This window comes from Mesoplodon mirus (assembly GCF_964341445.2).
Source record: "Mesoplodon mirus genome assembly, chromosome: 7".
Classification (NCBI taxonomy): Eukaryota; Metazoa; Chordata; class Mammalia; order Artiodactyla; family Ziphiidae; genus Mesoplodon; species Mesoplodon mirus.
In genome coordinates, this window is record NC_138983.1 from 101657580 (window position 1) to 101679589 (window position 22010).

General features: G+C 46.4%; 1 protein-coding gene and 1 pseudogene across 2 annotated transcripts in view; both read right to left on the bottom strand.

The window, feature by feature from the left end:
* Positions 1-22010, bottom strand: part of LOC309808912 (centrosomal protein of 78 kDa-like) — an 823590-nt pseudogene that overhangs the window by 532164 nt on the left and 269416 nt on the right. The gene's annotated exons all lie outside the window — the stretch shown is intronic.
* The window catches only part of LOC309808096 (forkhead-associated domain-containing protein 1-like), a gene marked incomplete at both ends in the record, with an annotated part of 79049 nt that overhangs the window by 2722 nt on the left and 54317 nt on the right, over positions 1-22010 (bottom strand). Inside the window, 7 exons of the mRNA XM_082628097.1 lie at positions 1664-1788; positions 2475-2598; positions 4479-4586; positions 8343-8447; positions 9475-9564; positions 11805-11935; positions 15598-15706. Of these exons, the coding sequence (XP_082484223.1) occupies positions 1664-1788; positions 2475-2598; positions 4479-4586; positions 8343-8447; positions 9475-9564; positions 11805-11935; positions 15598-15706 (792 nt within the window). The remainder of the gene's footprint in view (positions 1-1663; positions 1789-2474; positions 2599-4478; positions 4587-8342; positions 8448-9474; positions 9565-11804; positions 11936-15597; positions 15707-22010) is intronic.

The window sequence follows — 22010 nt, forward strand, 5'->3', positions numbered from 1 at the left end:
TATAAAGGCCCCCAAGTGACTGTGATAGACAAGAGTGGACATATTTGTCTATGTATCTATGGAGATGAGAATAAAAGAGGGTATCTGAAGATGACAATAAACCGGGCAGATCTGCTGCAAAAAGAACCTGAGATGCTGCTCAGTGTCTTCAGCTACGCTGAGCTGCATCCTCTGTACCTCTCCAAACGCCCCCTCTTTTCCTGAGGGGAGGGTCACTAAGGAAGAGCCTGGGCTACAGGATCCAAGCACGCAGTCCCCACCCGGTCTCTGCAGGCTAGCAGACACACCACCAGGGACACACCCCTGGTGTGTCTTCAATCATTATTCTGTGACCTTGGGTGAGGTACTTGACCTCCTGAAGCCTTACTTTTTCTTATCTGTTAAATGGGGACAATAATAGTAACTATGACACAAGGCTGCTACGATGGTTAAATGACATAAGGCATGGAGCCGGCTGAGCTCAACGCCTGGCACACAGTAAGCAGTTCACAGATGTCAGCTATTCTTCCTCCTGCTCTTTCGTTTAATTACTGCCAACCTTGGAGGATTGAGAGTTGGGAGGTTTCCTGCTCTGTGGTGTCAGTGGTGGGATGAGGGCTTGTTGCCAAGGGGAAGGTCAATCTTGGAAGCAGGACCATCAGGACGTGAGATCCAGCTGAGCTCCCCACCTGGAGATGCTCCCTCCACTCCCAGCCTCAGAGAAGGAAGGTTCGATTTTATCAGGAAAACCAACACATTTCTGAAGACTCACATCTCTAGACGTGTGAGCAAATGTCTAGAAAAATTGTAGGAGAAAATGCTGGTACAGAGAGGATGGCTTTATTATGTTTTCCAAAAGCTGGTTTAGACCAGCTGCCGCAGCAAGCCACGCTATTCAGAGCTGTCCATTGTCATGTGTCAATCAAACACCCGATCAAACATCCATTTAGGATACAGGGCACCTTCAACCTAACAATCAAATTACTTCTGAAAATCCTGGAAAACACAAACTATGCTCCCTAAGAAAGGAAGGTTTTCTTGGATAATACTCTTTAAATACTGTTTGACAATAATAACTATCATCTATTAAAGTGCTCGCTATGAGCTAGGCACTGGGATAAGCACTTTACATAATGATCTCCTTTAATTTTTCCATCATCATTTTACAGCTGGGAAATTGAAGTCCCAGAAAGGTTAGGAGGCTGCCCAAGGTCACAGAGCTTGCAGAGCTGGGATTAGGACACAGGTCTCTGATTCTAGAACTTGTGTCTTCTTAATCATCATGGCTCCCTTCTGCTGCCCTTTATGTGTTCATGTTTTTCAGTTTATAGCAAAAAGCAAATGTTAGGCAAGCTCATGGCATAATGTTGTACATTAGCTTGTTGAATCTTTTCTGCAGAATACAACATGTGATGTGAAAAGGAGGGCCCAGAGATTGACCTGGCCAGCATCAGTGCAATGTTATATCATGCTGTACACGATGGGAAGCCGCCTTTCTATTCAAACATTGGATCGGTGGTACGGCCAGGCACCAACCAGTCCATACAGGTGTTAGCCCATCAGGGAGGACCTGGCCTCGAACCAATGATGTATACAGTGGTGCCAGGGCACACGGCTAGTGTCTGTCCTCATGCCCACCCTCCCCACGTGTCAGTCAATGCAGATACAAAGTTTCTTTGGTTACCGTTCCGATCTCTACTCTTGAAAAAGTTGGCAAGTCAGGTTTTGCATCCAATATTTTCCGAACATTTTTTTCCATCCCGAGGGTCTTTAAGTCTAGAAATGATTCATCCATGTGGTCCTTGTGATCTATAAAAGAAATAATTTACACTCAAAACAAAGGCTCAGGAAGAAGTTACTGCATGTAAAAGTCACAGCTGCTATTTACTGGACACTTACCACAGGCCAGTACTAATGAGCTCACCATCCTCCCTTGGCAGGTGAGGCATCGAGGCCCAGAGAGGTGACATGACTTGTCCAAGGCCACACAGCTCATATGAGGCTGCAGCCTCCCAGGGCGGGGGCACTGAGGGGGAACCTTCGGCCACAGGTGTGAGGATGGACTTGAACCCAGGCTTCTGTGTCCTAGCCCAGGGCTCCACCCAGCAGCAAGCTTGGTTTCTTGAAAGCCCTATTCCCTCTAAACAGGGTATTTATCCTGGGAAGTTCCCCAAGGTTGGTCCTTGCACAGCATGCGTCTATGAAAAAGTTTCCACTGGGCCACAGTGAAATAAGAAAAAGAAGGACAAGGTTCTGAGTTTTTCATGAAATCCTGTTTATTTAATATCAAGGCCTGCTCTTGACTCTGAGCTCATGCCTACACATCTATTTTTTTTCCTGCCCATCTTTTTTTTATAACTATGTTTTTTTAGTTATGAAATGATGGGGATAGAAGATGGTGGTCCTGGCAAATTGGTTAGTCCCTAAAGTGAACCCTCAAGTCTGGGGCCCATGGTTCTCAGCACAGAGGGGTGACTAAGCAGGAGGAAACTTACTTGACAAGCTGGCCTTCTCAAGTTCTTTAATTCGTGCACGAAGCTCAGATAAGGCCTTTTTCTGACACTGAATGACTTCCTCATGTCGGGACCCTTTGCACTTGGCTCCTAGATCACTGAAGGACTGCTCCTGTGGCCAGAATGGTGAGGACAGCAGTTTTATCAGTGATCACAACTCCCTCTCTTTTATTTGAAGAAACATGAACAAATCATGGATTAGCAGAAACCCTGTCACTTACTTAGTACCTTGGAAAATATCATTACAGGGCTTCAGCAGAGAAGGAATTTAAAAATTTCATTTTGAATACAAAGTCACGTCTAGGAAGATTTCCAACTTTCCTACCTACTTAGCATCATTATAAATAAGAGATCCCCCCTATGTTCCCTCCCCATGTTTTATTTCTTTTTTTCTTCTAATGTTCTTCTAAGCTTGGGTTTCCACTTGTTGTCATTCTGGTCTCATCTCTGAACAATCACATCAAATTTGCTCCTGGAGGGGCTTTTTTTTTTTTGCCTGCACCATGCGGCATGCGGGATCTTAGTTCCCTGACCGGGGATCGAAACCGCGCCCCCTGCAGCGGAAGCACAGAGTCTTAATAACTGGAACACCAGGGAAGTCCCTGGAGGGGCTTTTATTTATTTATTTTTTTTCTGCGTTACGCGGGCCTCTCACTCTTCTGGCCTCTCCGGTTGAGGAGCACAGGCTCCGGACACGCAGGCTCAGTGGCCATGGCTCACGGGCCCAGCCGCTCCGTGGCATGTGGGATCCTCCCGGACCGAGGCATGAACCGGTGTCCCCTGCATCGGCAGGCAGACTCTCAACCACTGTGCCACCAGGGAAGCCCCAGGTGGTTCTTATCGGCCAACTTGGGGAAAACCTTCTTCTCAGACTTTGTGGCTGAAAATGTAGTCTGCAGAGCTGTGCTATCGGTACCAGCTGGGAGCTGTTCAGAAATGCAGAATCCCAGGCTCCCCCCACCCGAGACCTGCTGAGTCACAATCTGCATTTCAACAACATCCCCATATGATCCGTGGACACCTTTGAGTTGAGAGGTGCCACTGTAAAGTATCCTCTAATTGGCTGGTTTCTGGAAAAGTAAGTAGCCGTTTTGGCCATGTGTTTCCCCTGATATGCATGAAGAGAAAGCAAAAGACTGAAATACTATTGGTTGGTCTTGCACTCACTGAGACACAAACCAGGACCCGCAGTAACGACTGGGATTTGTATCAATAAAATCAGCTGCGGTATATAAACAAAGTACCATTTCTAGACATTTCAATAACCTTGCCTCTTCAAGTTGATCTTTAAGTTGATCTCTGAGTTTTAGGGTTCAAGCTTCATGTTAATTCCTCCTACATCATTCACCCTCTTTAATTAATTTAGTTCCCAACAAGGAGTTGCTGAGATTCCTCCATCTAAGTACGTGCCCTCTGTTTCTCATAGGAAAGCCCATTTCATCAGTTTCCAGTAGTAAAGAGAAGGACGGGGACCACCTTACCGATTTCTCTGCCATTAGCCGCTTGACTCTGGCTCTCAGCTTCTCCTCTTGCTGTAGCCTTTCCTCGGTCAGCTTCTCCTTCTCTGCCAGATGCTGGGGTAACTCTTCTTGCAGCAAATACTGCTGAGTTTCCCGAGAACTGTTGATCTTCATCTGAAATGAGGGGAAGGGGAACTGCAGCTGATGGGGGACAGGACTAACGCAGGAGTCATTTCCACTACCTTTGGGGGCGGGACAAAGGTTCACGAAACTTTCTTCAAAACACAGAAAAATGATGCTTAGCTTAGTAACTAATAGCGAAGTAGTAGAGCATCGTGGTTAAGAGCTCAGACTCTAGATCTAGATAGAATCTCAGCTCTAGTTCTTTCTAGACACTTCTTCGTATAGAAAATAAGCGGGTGAACTAAGGCAGGCCGTCTTCCTCCTCATTCATCCCTGCCGGCCGCTTGGGTGCGGGATTCCGTGGAGAGCACGGGCCCGTGAAGGGGCTCTGCAGCACGCCTACCTGACCGACTGCTCTTTCCAAATTGGCTTTAATGAGGTTTGCTCTGTTCCTCATTTCTTGCAGCTGAAGCAATTTCCTTCTGGAATCCTGCCGAAGCTTCTCTTCAACCTGAAAGGATGATGAAACCGAGGGCTTGCTGCTAATGTGATCATCATGCCCTCTGGGGAAACTCTTCTGGGTGGGCTAATGGGTGTGGGGGAGTCCCTGAGGGGTAGGGACAGCTGCAGCCCAGCAGCAGGGGTCACAGGCATGCACAGGGTGGAGGCAAACTCACAGGGAGTTGCCCCCTACGGGAAAGGGCCGAGCTCTGCACCCGGGGCTCAACTATGTTCTACTGCACACTCCCATCCCAGCTCGGTCCCTAACAAGCCGTACGACACTCGGAAAGTTATTTCACTGCTCCGTGACTCAGTGTCCTCATCTGTCAAATGGGGATGATGATACTAGTATCACTGCATAGAGTCATTGTGGGGATTCGATGTTTGGAATAGTGCTTAAGGGCTCTGTGAGAGTGTTAAGTACTGTTGTAACCTATGAAAGGTGGACGGGAATGTCCGCCGTACAGTCTCGTTCTAATAACTCGTGATGGGTACTTGAAAATGTTATGATTGGGTTTATTATCATAACTGTTTGTCGTCACCACTTTGAGCACACTCACTGGTGGTAACCTCTCCAGAGGCTTGCCAAAGCAATGTCTATTAAGAATTGCAGCCTGCAAACGAAGGCATTTAAAGTGGAGAAGCTTGCCTACTTTTCCCCCCTTGCTTGGGTAACAGTCAACGCACGGTAAGCTTGGGAGTGCTCCACGCTACCCTTGGCTGGCCAGTGTAGGCCTCGCAGCTGCTCAATTCTTGGATGCACCTGCTGAGCCCTGGGCCCTGGCACTAACAGGAAATGAAGCAAACTCTCATAAATAAATGGAACGTTTTTGTGCTGAAACAAATTCACAGGCTGTTTTTTTAGGGATCTGAAGAGGGGGATCACAGGGATGTAATAAAAGACCCAGAAAAGCCCTTAAGAGCTTTCTTCTGAGTAGTGTGGTCCAGTGGAAGAGCCTCTACCCAGCTCCGTTACCTTGGAAAAGTCATCTAAGCTCTCTGGGCTTTAGTTTTCTCCCAGGTCTAAACATGCTCTGACTTCTATGTCAGCAGCCTTTTTCATATGCTGCAAAAGCCAAGTCCAGCCTTGGACTCTGCCCTTATCTGTGCTCTGCATGAACAGCCCCCGTTCCCGTCCCCAAGCCTCAGAGTCACCTTCAACAGCCGCCCTGCTCCCTCTCTCACACTCGGGGGTCTCATGCCTGTCCTCCAACCCCTCTCACATGCAAGCTGGACTGTGACAAGTGGCCTCCTCGCCTCGAGTTTAGTTTCTTCCAGTGCAATCTTAACGGTACTGTGAGAGTTACCCAGCTGTAAGGCAGCTCTGTCCAACAGAACTTTCTGCAACGGTACAGGTACTCTGAGTGAGGCTGTGTTGTCTAATACGGCAGCCACCAGGCACATCTGGGGATCGAGCACTCGAAATGGGGATGGTGTGACGGAGGAACTGAACTAAAAATTTTAGTTAATTTTCATTAATTTCAGTGTAAACAGTAGCATGTGGCTATTTGCTACACCAGGGTAACTGAAGTCAGACGAACCTGGAGTCAGACAAAACCGACTGTGCCATTGGGCTAGTTACTTTACTAGTAACTGGTAGCCTTGACTTTCTCATCTGTAAAATGGAGAGGATGATTTCTAGATCACAGCGCTGTTGTGAAGATGAAGAGATGAAATGTTCAAGGTAACTCCTAGTACGTGAGAAATTGTAACTACCATTTTCACCCTGATTACTGTCCACGAATGTCATTGCATCAGTCACTTGTTCAGAAGCCTTAGTAGCTCCCCACTGCCTGTGTGGTACAGAGCTCAAGCACCTGAACTAAGGCAAAACACCAAGCCAGGGATTCAAGAAGCCCCTACGAACTCAACGAGGTAAATAAAACTGAATCCACACCTAGATAAACCATAATAAAACTGCTGGAAATCAAGGGAAAAGACAATCTTAAAAGCAACCGGAGAAAAAGACAGATTATGCAAAGGTACAACAGTTAGGCTTACAGATGACTTCTAAATAGAAATAATAGGAGCCACAAGACAATAGTGACATATCTAATGCTGTATCTAATGTGCTGAAAGAAAAGAGTTGCCCTTGTAGAATTCAATACGCAGTCAAATGTGTTTTAAGAATGAAGGTTAAATATACATCTCCAGACAGACACACAGGCACATTTGAGAATTTGTCATCAGCAGAGCCACAATGAGGGAAAACATTAAAGGGTATTCTTCAGACACAAGAAAAATGAACCCAGGTGGGTGATCAGAGATGCAGAAAAGATAAGCAACAGTAAGGGTAATGTGTGGATATGATACTGACTATAGAAAAACACTAATAATGTCTTGTGGGGTATTAACTATCAAGAGGAGTTTAGAAAATGACAGCAATGGCTTATAAATCTGGAGGGGGTAAGTGAAGTTAAGGTGTTTGAAACTCCTTGCACTGTCAAGGAGAAGGGCATAATTATCAACTACTATTGCCTCTTGGTAAGTTAAGAATGCAGGGCTTCCCTGGTGGCGCAGTGGTTGAGAGTCCGCCTGCCGATGCAGGGGACATGGGTTCGTGTTCTGGTCCGGGAGGATCCCACATGCCGCGGAGCGGCTGGGCCCGTGAGCCATGGCCGCTGAGCCTGTGCATCCGGAGCCTGTGCTCCACTACGGGAGAGGCCACAACAGTGAGAGGCCCGCGTACCGCAAAAAAAAAAAAAAAAAAAAAAAAAAAAAAAAAAGAATGCATATTGTAGTCTTCAGGATGACTACTAAGAGAATAGTAGAAGAGTGAAAAACTTAATTAATGTGTGATTTTGGTGAGTCAAGGATGAATGCTATTGTCTTACTATTACTAAAAGAATAGTAAAAAAGTGAAATATTTCCAAGCTAATAGAGGGGGAAAGTGGAATAAGAGAAAACCATCCACTCAGAAGGAGGCAAGGAAGGAGAGAAAAAGGAACATACCACAGATGGTACAAGTGGTATTGAGCAAGAAGGTAGATTTAAACCCCAGGATACGAGTAATTACATGATATAAATGGACTAAAAGTCAAAGATTGTCAAACTGGATTTTGTAAAAATGATACGTTATTTGAAGGCATATGTCCAAACCTTAAGACAAAAATTGACAGAGAACGTATGAAAAAGATATGGTATGAAAACTCTAACCAACAGAAAGCCAGTGGTGAAGCTGAATGACAAAGGAGACGTTAAGGGAGAAACACTACTTGAGATGAAAAGGGACATTTCATGATGATCTAAAGTTTTGCTCTACAGGAAGTATTAGGATTGTAAATTTATATGCACCTAGTAACACAGCCTCAAAACATATAAAGCAAACATTGTTCATATTAAAAGAAGAAACACACAAATGACAAACATGTTGAGATTTTTAAAAACATTCTCAATGATGGAACAAAAAGACAAAAAAAAATCAATATGAGAATTTAAGTTGGAACAACATCATTGGCAAACTTGATTTAATGGATCAATTCTTTCTTAGATAATTTCACAATTAAGATTTGAAGGCAGTCTAGGGTAGTGGTTACACACAGGAGCTTAGGAGTCAGGCAGACCTGGATTCAAGTTCTGCCACAACTACTTTATGCAAGTGAACTTGGATAACTTCCTTCACCTCTGTGAGCCTCAGTTTTCCCGACTGTAAAGTGGGGTTAATACCAGTATAGACCGCATGGGGTCATTGTGAGGATGAACAGAGATGATGCAGGTGGAGTGCTGGCCCCAGAGTGGTTCCCAGGCCGACCTGTCCCTGCCATACCTTGCTCTTTTCCCGCAGCGTCATAGAGATCAGGTTCTGCTCGGTACTGCTCCTTTTCAGCTCCACCCTGAGCTTCCTCATTTCTTTTTCCATGTCATGGATTTGCTGAAAGAGTTCCAACAACAGGGAAGTCAACTTCACAACTCATTTCATCCGGTTCATTAAGGCAGAAACCTAGTCTGGGATTCGCTTAACTCCTTCCCTTGGGGGACAATTCCACGTATTTGAGGCAAAGTAGACTTTCTTTCAACGGATGCAATGCAAGTGCTGGGTGAGGGAAAATTTCAGTTTCTTTTGAAGATCAGCATGGATCCTGGATTAAACAGTACAAGATACCTATCCACTCATTAGAGTCTCTTTCCTTGGGGCACATTTTTGAGTTCAATCTAAATAAGGGCTGTTTGGAAGACACAATGGGCACAGTTTGGAAGAAAAGAACAATGACATTTTTCTTTTTTCTCATTTGAGGCAGAGAAGTGTGCTCCTGACAGAGAGAAGAACACATGTCTCCTGCCCCCGTCCCAGGCACCGTCCTTCCCAACGGATGGAAAACGTATGCCTGGTGATGTGCACGACGGTTCGGGCCAGTACAGGGGGTGAACATTAACACTGAGTGGTCATCTTTTCATTGTGTTAATTTTTATGTTCACCTTCCATACAAGGCCAGTGATACATTTGCTTTTTATTTTGTTTTTTTGAATTGTTGTAAAATTGAATGTATTTAAGCAAAAATACTTCAAGAAGAGTTGTGTTAATAACAGTGTTCAGGGCTGTGATAAAACTTGTGACAGTGGATCATGAAAGTCTGGGCATCACAAGTCCAGGGGTAGGGACCACGGTGAATTTCTAGCAGCATACGGTGGCCACCTCCCGTCCCTTTCCCCAGGGGAAACCTGATGAGGGGCCTTGAGCCAACTGCCCAGAAAATCTGGGGAGAGTGTGTTTTCCATGGTCTTTTCACCCATCTCTTTGAGGCCAGCAAATCAAAGAATTAGGAGACTATATTAACAGACAAACACCCAGAAAGCCCCAGAGCTTGTGCTAGCTAATGGGCCAAGGAACCCCTCCAAAACCCTGAAGGCCACAATCTAGGCTTTCAGTGGACACCGAGGGGTCAGGAGGTTCAACGCACGGTTTTGCAGAGTTTTAACTCTTTCTCTTGGGCTTCCCACTTCTCCTTCTGGGCATCTTCCTTCTGTAACTCTTCTTTCAGCACTGAGCACTGTGGAGAAAAAGGACAAGGCCACGGGGGCTTGGCTGGGGGTCCCAAGTACCTGTGTTCATGCCCAGGAGTGTTTCCTGCTGTATAACCCAATCACACCTCTGAATTCTGAGAGGCGAGACCATTTGTGTGATGGGAGCACGGGATCCTGCAGTCGTTCCCAGTTCACCCCTCTCCTGAGTTCTGAGGAATAGAGCATCTAAGTTCCTCTTCAAAAGCCAGCAAACTTCACTGCAGGGGAAATCCAGCTTTGTAGAGTCTGGGTACTTAGGGTGCAGGAATTAGGATGTTTTCACGCTGTGACCGGTGAGGGTGGAGGGGGCCGAGCCAGTGAGCTCCGGTCCATCTTAGGGCTTTTGTGCAGGTTGCATCTCAAAGAAACAACTGCCCCGACTGGTGTGGAGGGGTAAACGGAGCTGTCTTGCCCGAGGGCGGCTTGGCAACAGGCATTAAGGGCATAAGCATGGATGTGCCTTCTTTTGACCCAGCAATTCCCACTTTAGGAATGTACCTTAACGACAATGACTGGAGAAATAAGTAAATCTGTAGTTTCAAGGATGCTCTTCACAGAATTGTCAGTAACAGTGGAAGAAAAAAAAAAAAGAGGAAACAACCCAAGTGTTGTTTACAACAGCAGACCACTTTATAACACTGGGTACATCCAGGAGAAAGTATGTAGCTTTTAAGACGAATGATAAGAGCGTTGATTTATTAGCACGGGAAAATAGTAAGCATTTAAAAATTTAAAAAATGTGCATAGTATAAATTCACTATAAAATGATTGATTGATTGATTTCTAGGCAATATATAGAAATAAGACTGGAAGAACATACATGAAAATATTAACACTGATTTCTCAAGGTAGCATTTCCTCTCCTCTCTTTTTATTTTTTCTTCTCAATGTCATCTACTTATTTTTCTAAAATTAACACACATGATGTATGTCATTAAAAAAAAGGCATCTCAAATGTTCACAAGAGCAGTACCCTTGGTGGTGACGAGCCCTTGTGCTATTGGCCAGCACAGTCTAGAGGAGAAGGGACCTCATTCCAAGGTCAACGAGGAAGGGGAAACGGGGACATAAATCATCCAAATGCATTTCAGGAGGTAGAAGAGCCAAGCAGGTGCTGTCTTTGCAGATTCCTTGTACTTAGCACCAGCTCTGCATCCCCTTCCCGTCCCCAACACACACACACACACACACACACACCACATTAAACAGCTATAGCACATGCCTGGGAAGACACTCTGCTTGGGAGAAACGAATGCAGAGGGCTTGGCCAGGCAGCCGACCTCAGGCAGAGGCAGAAGAGCACAACGAAAACCAGCCTCCCACTTCTTGGAAAACGATTTTGTCATCCCCATTTCACACATGGGGAAATGGAGGCCAAATAAGTTACAATAAAAGAAAGCTCTGGGATGGGACCCTGGTCTGTCTGATCCCAAAGCTCGTGCAGTGCCTTTCACCAGCTCCAAACTGGGTATGGTACTACGTACCAGGTGTTACTTACTGTGCCTTTTCCTTGGAACCTCAAGATCTGTTCTGACCCCACCCCCATGCAGACCTAGCTATCGGGTAGCCTCTGGGAATCTCTGAGTTGCCACCTGAGATGAAAGCTTTGAGGTTTTACCTTGACTCACAGAAACAGGCACATCATGCAAATACTGAGAAATCTTATCCTATAGGGGCAGGATTCTAAAGTTAGCATTGAAGGCAAGATTTGCAAATAGTCAAAGTTACATGTAAAAAGCTCTTTGCTTGCCTACCTCGTTCATCTTCCATAGAGACATTCCACACACTAAAGTCTAAGGAAGAAATGAGTGTCTGCGTGTTTGCATCTGGATCTTCAGACGTTCTGCTTTGAAGACGATTATGAGAACCAGTGGTTCTGGGACCACGATGCAGCCGTGTGGTCATCCGTGCTCACAGAGAGATCGTATTCTGCTTAATGTTAAACTTTGCAATGGCAGTATATGCTCATAGGTGGGTTTGTTGCTGGGATTAAACAAACTCATTTATAATAGGGGTTAGAAAATGTTTGCTGGATTAGAAAATCTATTACGCTTATTCTGAGCCACATACACACTGTCCTTTGAAAGGCTTCAGAGAAGTTGGCCACCTGCCCAGCAGCTACCCTCCCTGTGTCCTTGGGCACTGGCCTCATCTCACCACCGTGTGTCATGTGACTCCACTGTGTCTGCTTTTCGCAGCTACAATTTGCTGATGACCCGACACTCACTCTGGAGCTGAGGGCTTCGAGCTGGTGATCCTTTTCTTTGTTCTCACTTTTCAGTTGATTCACCTCCTGTTGTAGTTGTTGAACTTGACCATCCTTTACTAACACGTCTCTTTGCAAAGATGACACCATCTCTGTAAAAGAACCAAACCAAACCAAAACAAAAGACTCATGGAGGTGAAAGAGGCAGGAAGGATTATTGGCAACACCATGGCTGTCAGCCAACGTTTGGACAAGACTTTCCAAGCCCGGGCCACCACCGGTGCCCTCCTAGGACTGGGGAGGCTTTTTCCAAGGGTCCCAGAGCAGGAATGGGAATGAGAGCAAAGTCCACGGAACAGGGTTTGAGGCTTCAGTGAGAATAAGGGGCAGTCAGCACCAGCGAGAGGAGAAGCCTTTGGGGGCCCCTTGTGGGCACAGGCCAGGCAAAGCTGGGAGGAGAGGCCACACCATGGACCTGGGGAACAAAGTCCCAGCACAGGGAAGTTCTAGGAATTCTTCTCCAGAGGCCAGGAGACGGGCGTGTGCCAGAGGGCACTGCTGGACACTATTGATGAGGTGGTTGGTTTCACAGTCCTCTGAGTTTGGAACCCTCTCTACCACTTATTAGCTTGGTGGTCTTGGACAAGCTATTTCACCTCCCACTGTCTGTCCCACACAGAGTTATTGTAAGGGTCAAATGATGCGGTATGTCCCAAGAACACAAAGTAGCTAAATTATGTTTGTTACAGGGCGCCTATTATTTTTCTCGGCAGCCAGCTTCCAAAATGGGCCCAATGATCCCTACCACCTAGAATTCATGCCTTGTGTAGCCCCTCCCAACCTGAATAGGGCTGCCATGGGTAACCAATATGATACTGTGGAAATGACGGACTGTTTCCTCTCAGGCTGGGTCATAAAAGACACTGTGGCCTCCTCTTTGCTCTCTCTCGAATTACTCACTCTGGGGGAAGCCAACTGCTGTGTTGAGGAAACTCAAGCAGCCCTAGAGAGAAGCATGTGTGCTCAGGGACTAAGGCCTCCGGCCAATAGCCACATGAGCAGCCATTCTGAAGGGGGATCCTCCGGCTCCCCCCGAGGCTTTAGATGACATGACTGATGCCCCAACCGACATCTTGACTGCAACTCATGAGAACTAAGTCACCCCCCGCTCAAATTCCTGAACTACAGATACTGGGTGAGATCATAAATATTAGTTGGGGATTTATCCATTACATTTTGGGGTAACTTGTTATGCAGCAATAGATAACTACTCCATTACTGTAGTATCATTTTTTAAAAACATCTTTATTGGAGTATAATTGCTTTACAATGGTGTTTTAGTTTCTGCTTTATAACCAAGTGAATCAGTTATGCATATACATATCTCCCCATATCTCTTCCCTCTTGCATTGTAGTATCATTTTGAATAAAAGTGGGAAGAAGGGTGCATAAATGCAGTGGTATTGGGTTATCTCCTACGGTTCTTTTCTTGAAAGAACATCAGGCCCAGTTTTAGTGATAGGTTTCAATCAAGAATGTCTATGAAATAAAGCACAAAATGCTCCAGAATTTCATTTTAAAAATGAGCTTTGCCTCCAGGACACAGTTCAGTTACTTGGAAATCCCTCTGGGGCTTGCCACACTTTGAGTGGGTCCAGCCCATCTCAAGCATTATCCCAACCCAGGCCTGTCCGACTCCCTGATCGGAGAAGGTGGGATCTGAGACAGGCTTGATGCTTGGATGAGGTTTCACTGGCCGACATACGGGAGGAAGGTGAGGACCAGCGAGTTCATCCTTCCATTCCTGGTGCCCAGAACAGCACCTAGCCTGGGGGAAGTGCTCAGAAAATATCTGAGGATATCCCAAGTGAGGGAGGAGAATAAGCAGAGACCTGGGGGCAGCAGGGGGTGGGGCTGGGTGTGATTAAGTTGCAGAGTGAGGCAGAAGAAAAGCACAGATTCATACAGAGATGGGGATTCACGTGCGACTCAATGCTGTGCCTGGCTTCTACAGCTGTGGGCATGTTTCCTGCTATGCGCTGGCTGCCTTCAGAGTGATGTGCCCCTCCGAGGCTCACTGCCTCCTCCCTGTCACCTGCTTCTCTCCCTCCCCTCGTCTGTGAGTGGTCCCATCCTCTTCAGGTCTCTAGGCATGTCAGTTTCGGCTTAAAAAACTCCACTGGATTCCCAACACCCTTGGAATAAAAACCCAGACCCCCCGACCCTGCCCAGCCCCACAATCCTCTGTTCACTCCACGCAGCCTCGCTTGCCCTTGGCTTGTCCTTGCCCACCTGAAACAGGTCCTCTCTAAAAGAAGGACATAGCCGTGGAGGATACAGCATAAACTGGTTAGAATCGGCTAGGTCCAAGGGGGCGTAAGAGTCGACTTCCAGGGGAACTGGAGCCTCATTACAGGCTCATTGTAATACATGAGCGAAATGACACACGCACCAGCACCAGGACTGTTCCGAGGCTGACCATAAAGGTCAAAAAGAGGGTGGTGGGGCTTCCCTGGTGGCGCGGTGGTTGACAGTCCGCCTGCCGATGCAGGGGACACGGGTTCGTGCCCCGGTCCGGGAAGATCCCACATGCCGTGGAGCGGATGGGCCCGTGAGCCATGGCCACTGAGCCTGCGTGTCCAGAGCCTGTGCTCCGCAACGGGAGAGACCACAACAGCGAGAGGCCCGCGTACAGAAAAAAAAAAAAAAAAAAGTGTGTGTTGGCCCAATTCCTGGAAATCCCCGCCCCTTCCCCAAAATATTAGAGTTCTCCCAATCCTCCCACTCATTAGCCTATAAAATTACCCAGCCCATAAAAACTAACTGCCCCATATTTGGGGGTCTCTAGCCTTCTGAGATGGCCCACACTCTGTCTGTGGAGTGTGTTTCTCTCTAAAGAAATCCACTTCTTACTTTGTCTCTCACTGAATTCTTTCTGCGATGAGACATAAAGAACCTGAGCTTTATTAAGTCCCGAGACCAGATGCGTGATCTCGATTAAAAGATAGTGGGTTCTGACTGGGTTCGAGTCCCAGCCCACGGGTTCAAGTCCCACCTGAGTTCCATGGTTGCACACCCACTAAGCTGGTCCCCCTTGGCCTCCCCACTTGAAGTGCTGGCCACCACAATACACAGTTTATTTTCTCCACAGCACCACTGCTCTCTGAAGTGGGCTTGTTTATTCATCCCTTTACTTTTATTGTCTGTCACCCCCTCCCAAATCTGTGAGTACAGTAATCTGACTGTCTTGCTTGGCTCTCCCTCCCCCAGAGCCTGGAACGGGGCCTGACACCTAGAAGGAGGTCAAGAAACATGTTTAAGCAATGAAGGAATCCAGGGAATCAAAGCTCAGTCACAGCTGTGCGTTGGCTGCCCCTCTCCCAACCCAAGCCCTTTATCAGGGAACCACCTCTGATCAAATTAGAAAATGGTTTCCTTTGGGCCCAAGTGCACTCGGCTGAAATGGGTGAGACTATGGGTGCCTTAAAGGAGTGACCCCATTTTGTCCACGCTCTAGTTTGCACTCAGGCTGCTTTGTGGAACCACCCAAGCCACAAGGCGACCTGTGTTCTCCCTGGTGGGGCCAGTGCTCAGGAGACCTTGTAGCCAAGAGATACCATTCTCTCAAATATTTACCAGGCCCTGCCCTCGGAACTGGGTGGCAAGAAACCTCCACTGAGGGAGAACTCTAATGCACCGACACGGGTGATCCCTGAGGCTGCACCCATGTCACGGGCACAGGTGCGCTGGTTGACTGGTGATGTCTGCAGGGGGAGGGCAGAAGCTCTGGGGCCTGAATGCAGAAGGGCCTCACCTGACGTGATGGCGGCGTCCCTCCTTAAGTTCTCGGCCTCGTGCTTCAGGGAGGTGATATCCAGGGTCTGGCTCAGCACCTGGTTGTAGCCTTGCTGTAGGGCACTGATCTGTGGAAGGAGGCAACACACCGTCAGAGGGGGCCAGCCAGGCCTGCAGGACACGCCGGTACTTCTCCAACGTTGGGCAAAGAGTCGGGCTGATCTTGGATCGGGGTGTTGGGGAAACCAAGGTTTTCAGTTGTCACTAGTGGAAGGGGCAGGAGGGGCCTGTTCCTTCAGTGACCACCATGTCATCGGTCCTCAAGACACGAACCTTATCTTTGTGGCCACCCAGGGGCTCGGGTGCTGCTGTCTTCCTATGACCTGTGGGTTTTCAGCCATAAATAGACCAGCTGTTGGTTACAGATGATCCAGCACTGACTGGATGCACAGCAAAGTTCAAGAGCCGGGAGCAGGTTATGAAATGAATTCCCTCTAATGAGAATAGAGGGTAGTTTATACCTCACAGAACACTCCAGAGTTTACAGAGCCCGTTCACACATGCTACACTGATACTCGTCACAGCGTTGCTGAAGGCTGACGTTCCCATTAATGTGCCCATTTTGCAAGGGAGCCAGGTTGAGACTCAGAGAGGCGAGGCCCCCTGCTCGGGATCACGCGGCTGGTCAGACGTGGAGTCTGATTCAAACTCAGTCTTTAGTTGCCTGGTTCCTCCTTCCCAGGTGGCTCTAGGAATGAGCGTGAGAAGTTGGAGGCTGTAAAGCATGGCATGGACTAGGGAGCCGGACTGTGGCCTTCAAGTCCTGTCTCTGCCACTTAACGGGCTTTGTGAACACAAGGAGGACACCATATTCTGTTTCCTTTTGTTCAGTCTGTATGCGGGGTGATGGTAGTCCCAACCTGATAGGATTGTTAGAAGTATTTTAATAAGTTAACATGTGTACGAGTGCTCAGATCATGCCTGGCACACGACACAGGGGGATGAGCTGTGACGGTCCTCTCCTCTGACTACCCACAGGGTGTTTTTTTTCTTTTGTTTTGGGTTTATTTTGGGTTTTTTTTGCGGTACGCGGGCCTCTCACTGTTGTGGCCTCTCCCATTGCGGAGCACAGGCTCCGGTCGCGCAGGCTCAGCGACCATGGCTCAGGGGCCCAGCCACTCCGCAGCATGTGGTATCTTTCCGGACCGGGGCACGAACCCGTGTCCCCTGCATCGGCAGGTGGACTCTCAACCACTGCGCCACCAGGGAAGCCCTCACGGTGTGTTTTAGCTTCAACTTCCCTCGTCCGTCTCTGGGGAAGGTAGTTGGTAATCTTTATGTGTGCATTTGTAAGCCTTGCCAGGCTCACTTAAACGCCAGTGTGGTTGTTATTAAGAGGAAATACAGGGGCTTCCCTGGTGACGAGGTGGGTGACAGTCCGCCTGCCGATGCAGGGGACGCGGGTTCGTGACCCAGTCCGGGAAGATCCCACATGCCGCGGTGCGGCTGGGTCTGTGGGCCATGGCCGCCGAGCCTGCGCATCTGGAGCCTGTGCTCCGCAATTGGAGAGGCCACAACAGTGAGAGGCATGTGTACCACAAAAAAAAATAATAATAAAAAAATAAAGGAAATACAGGAATCGTGGGTGGGAGCACCACAGGCCGGCTCTATCTATGGCTGCTGTGAGCACCCTCTAAGTCCATGGCTCAGAGCCCCCTCAAGGGCGGGCCCCCCTCCAGGGTTGTAGGTCTACACGTGGGGTGCGGAAGGCTCTCCATCAAATGCAACGTTGGTAAGGGCCCGAAAGTAGCTGCCAGGCCTCGGCCTCCACAGAGCAGGTACCCGAGAGGCCGGGAAAGAGAGCTGGGCCCAGAACCCCCTCCCTCTCGGTCTGATGTGGCCAGACTGCTTGTTCTGAGTGGCCCGGACATTCCCACCTCAAGGTGCACTGTGGGCCTTTGCCCTGTGATTTTTCAGATGTCAGGCCTCAGTACTCCCACAGGGACACGTTTATTGGGGCATAAATGTCAAGCAATCCGTAGACAGGACAAGAGTTAGCTTGTTTTTTTGTTTTTTGTTTTTTCGCTGTACGCGGGCTTCTCACTGTTGTGGCCTCTCCCGTTGTGCAGCACAGGCTCCGGAAGTGCAGGCTCAGTGGCCATGGCCCACGGGCCCAGCCGCTCCGCAGCATGTGGGATCTTCCCAGACCGGGGCACGAACCTGCGTCCCCTGCATCGGCAGGCGGACTGTCAACCACTGCACCACCAGGGAAGCCCCACTAGCTTGTTTTGATAGATCAAAACGGAAGTGACAAGGAGAAGGATGCAATTTCTTTTCTTTTTTTAAAAATAAATTTTATTTATTTATTTATTTTTGGTGTGTTGGGTCTTTGTTGCGGTGCATAGGCTTATTGTGGCGCCTTCTCTTGTTGCAGAGCCTGGGCTCTAAGCACACGGGCTTCAGTAGTTGTGGCACGAGCGCTCAGTAGTTGTGGCGCACAGGCTTACATGCTCCACGGCATGTGGGATCTTCCCGGACCAGGGCTCGATCCCGTGTCCCCTGCACTGGCAGGCGGATCCCTAACCACTGTGCCACCAGGGAAGTTCTGGGTGCAATTTCTTTGTTCTCCTAAGGTAAGGTTGTCAGATTTAGGGGAGGAAAAAAGGATGTTCACTTAAAATAGGATTTCAGATAATGAATAATATTTTAGTGCAAATGTGTCCCATGCAATATTTGGGACACACACTAAAATGAAATTCTAAAATTCAAATTTAACTGGGTGTCCTTACTTTATCTGGCAACCCCACCCGAAGAGAGTTCCTAAACTTCAGTCATTCATATACCACTTTCACTATTTTTCCCATGTCTCTTGGCTAGTCCCACTATAATTTCTTAGCGTTTTTCGTAGAAGCAGCTCCCTTTTTAAACTTAAAAACGTGCATTAAATTAAAAATAACTGTTATAAGAGTAAATAGAGACTCAGTGTCTTAAATAAAAATAATCCCTCCAAAAGAAGGAATACAGGAATTTCCCTGTTTACCATCAGACCAGGTTGCGGGCATCACGCTAAAAAAAAAAAAAAAAAAAAAAGATTGGGTGGTGGGCATGCCCAGGTAATGGAGTTCGGGTGTGCTGATATGGCCACCAGATGGCGCTCACAGCCTTTGGTCTTGGTTTGTGTCCTTGGAAATCTTGTCATTATTACTCTGGTAGAATTAACAGAACCGTCAAGGTGTCACAAGTTTTCTGACTCGTTTCATACACCATCATGGTTCAGAGTCTAGGACATTTGGGGCAGTTACACTTACTTTTTCCCTGGGGCACCTGAGACATTATTGCGGGGGGTCTATGCTAGAAGTTGCGGGGACACAGGCCACTCTGACCCCCACTCTCCCCAAGGCTATACTTTTGCATGTTTGTGCTTTGGAAACTTTGAGTGAAAAAATTCTTTCACATCTTACTTTTCTCTGTTGGGGGGAACTACAACTTTTCCATAAAAGGTCCTTGGAACACTGAAAGTGTTTGTAAGCTCTTCTCAGCTTAATGCTTTTATTTGCATGATACCAGAGATAGAACACACAGAGACAAACTTCCAGAAGGGAAAACATACGTTCCCCTCTAAGACTCCAGTGGTTTTGACAGATTGAAAATATTTCAATCTAAGTGTCAGAGTTTTAGGATTTTGGATTGCTGGAAAACTCCAAAGAGTCTTCAAACCTCTTTGATACTTTTACTATCAAAGTAAATATCCATATTGTTTGTAATGGCATAAATTCCAAGATGTTTCATGTCTGTTAAGCTGTGTAATAAAATGGGCACTGAATCATAAGAAAGTTAAGAGTGCTAGGAGGAGTGATTGTTTCAGGATGATAATTTGGCTTCTAATTAGCACAGGCGTATAAGAGCACATGGAGGTAAGAATTTTCTAGTGATACTGTAGCAGATCGAAGATCTCTGAGAGCAAATCATTATGCACACACCTTCGGGGACCAGGGAAAACACATAAAGTAATCAGAACCATAAATCAACCTGCCATGTGGCTTATACTTCTGGAGGAATGCTCTGCAGGCAGTAGAATAGTTAAGAAACGAAAATGTCAGTGGATGAAACTCGATTTGAGTTCAAACCGATGGAGCCTCTGGTTCATATATGCCTTGCTATAAAATATTCTTCTTCAGTTATAAGTGAAGCTCCAGGGGTAGGGGAGGCAAGAGCATGATGCATCAGTGTAATTATTTCTAGATAATTTCTTTGTACAAAAACATATTTTCCCCCAGATATCGGCAGCCACTTTAAATAAAACTCAAATTGGGACCGGCTGATATTCAAAGATATGTGGAAATTATATAATATTCTATGTCAAATATATTTCAATTATTTAAAAAATGGTATGTGGGGAATTCCCTGGCAGTCCAGTGGTTAGGACTCTGTGCTTCCACTGCTGGAGGCCTGGGTTTGATCCCTGGTCAGGGAACTAAGATCCTGCAAACTGCGTGGTATGGCCAAAAATAAAAAAGGTATGTGGGAATAATTCAGCCTCATCCATGTACCTGAAAAAGACATGTCATTTTCTCAGGAAAGCTCTGAAATGGGAGAATAACTGAAAGGAATATTTCAGCAAAATTGGGTTCAGTTCAAGAAAAAGATGCTCATTAATGTGTCAGCTACATGTCAAGGTGGCTGTTTGCACTAATAATTCCTACAGGACCTGTTACTTTCATTGTTTTTTCAAAACCAGGTTTGAAGGAGAGTCATTAGTTCATTTAAATATTAGAGCATGTATTTGTTGACTTGTTTATTCTGTCTCCCTCACTAGAGCATAACAGGGGGAAGGATCATGTCTGTCTTGTTCTCTGCTGAATTCTCAGAGCCTGGAAGAGGGCATGGCACGGGATAGGCCCCCCAAAATATTTATTTGGATTAATGGATGGATGGATGGATGGATGAATAAAGAACAAACAAACAGACACGGTCCTAACAGAGTTCTAGAAGGTTACTGGGCCCAACCTTTGCCTTCATGGAGCTTACAGTTTCCTGCTAGAATCTCCTAGGTTCACCATACACAATCTGTGTCCTTTCTAGAGCACCATTTCTAGGATTGAAACTGTGTACCTAGAATCAGTTACAGAGGGAAAGACAGTAAACAGAGAACAAGAGAACAAAGGCCCCCAAGCATTGACTACGGTTTTTTTTTTCCTCTCTCCTTTTTTAAAATGTTTATTTATTTATTTATATTTTTCTTATTAGTCACCCATTTTATACACATCAGTGTATACATGTAAATACCAATGTCTCAGTTCATCATACCACCACCCCCATCCCCTGCCGCTTTCCCCCCTTGGTGTCCATACGTTTGTTCTCTACATGTGTGTCTCCATTTCTGCTCTGCAAACTGGTTCATCTTTACCATTTTTCTAGGTTACACATATATGCGTTAATATATGATATTTGTTCTTCTCTTTCTGACTTACTTCACTCTGTATGGCAGTCTCTAGATGCATCCACGTCTCTACAAATGACCCAATTTTGTTCCTTTTCATGGCTGAGTAATATTCCATTGTACATATGTACCATTTCCTCTTTAACCATTCGTCTGTTGATGGGCATTTAGGTTGCTTCCATGATCTGGCTATTATAAATAGTACTGCAATGAACATTGGGGTGCATGTGGCTTTTTGAATTATGGTTTTCTCTGGGTATATGCCCAGTAGTGGGATTGCTGGGTCCTATGGTAGTTCTATTTTTAGTTTTTTAAGGAGCCTCCATACTGTTCTCCACAGTGGCTGTATCAATTTACATTCCCACCAACAGTGCAAGATGGTCCCCTTTTCTCCACACCGTCTCCAGCATTTGTTGTTTGTAGATTTTCTGATGATGCCCATTCTAACTGGTGTGAGGTGATACCTCATTGCAGTTTTGATTTGCATTTCTCTAATAATTAATGATGTTGAGCAGCTTTTCATGTGCTTCTTGGCCAGCGGTATATCTTCTTTGGAGAAACGTCTATTTAGGTATTCTGCACATTTTTGGATTGGGTTGTTTGTTTTTTTAATATTGAGCTGCATGAGCTCTTTATATATTTTGGATATTAATCATTTGTCAGTTGCTTCCTTTGCAAATATTTTCCCCCATTCTGAGGGTTGTCTTTTCATCCTGTTTATGGCTTCCTTTGCTGTGCAAAAGCTTTGAAGTTTCATTAGGTCCCATTTGTTTATTTTTGTATTTATTTCCATTAATCTAGGAAGTGGATCAAAAAATATCTTGCTGTGATTTATGTCAAAGAGTGTTCTTCCTATGTTTTCCTCTAAGAATTTTAGAGTGTCTGGTCTTACATTTAGGTCTCTAATCCGTTTTGAGTTTATTTTTGTGTATGGCGTTAGGGAGTGTTCTAATTTCATTCTTTTACATGTAGCTGTCCAGTTTTCCCAGCAC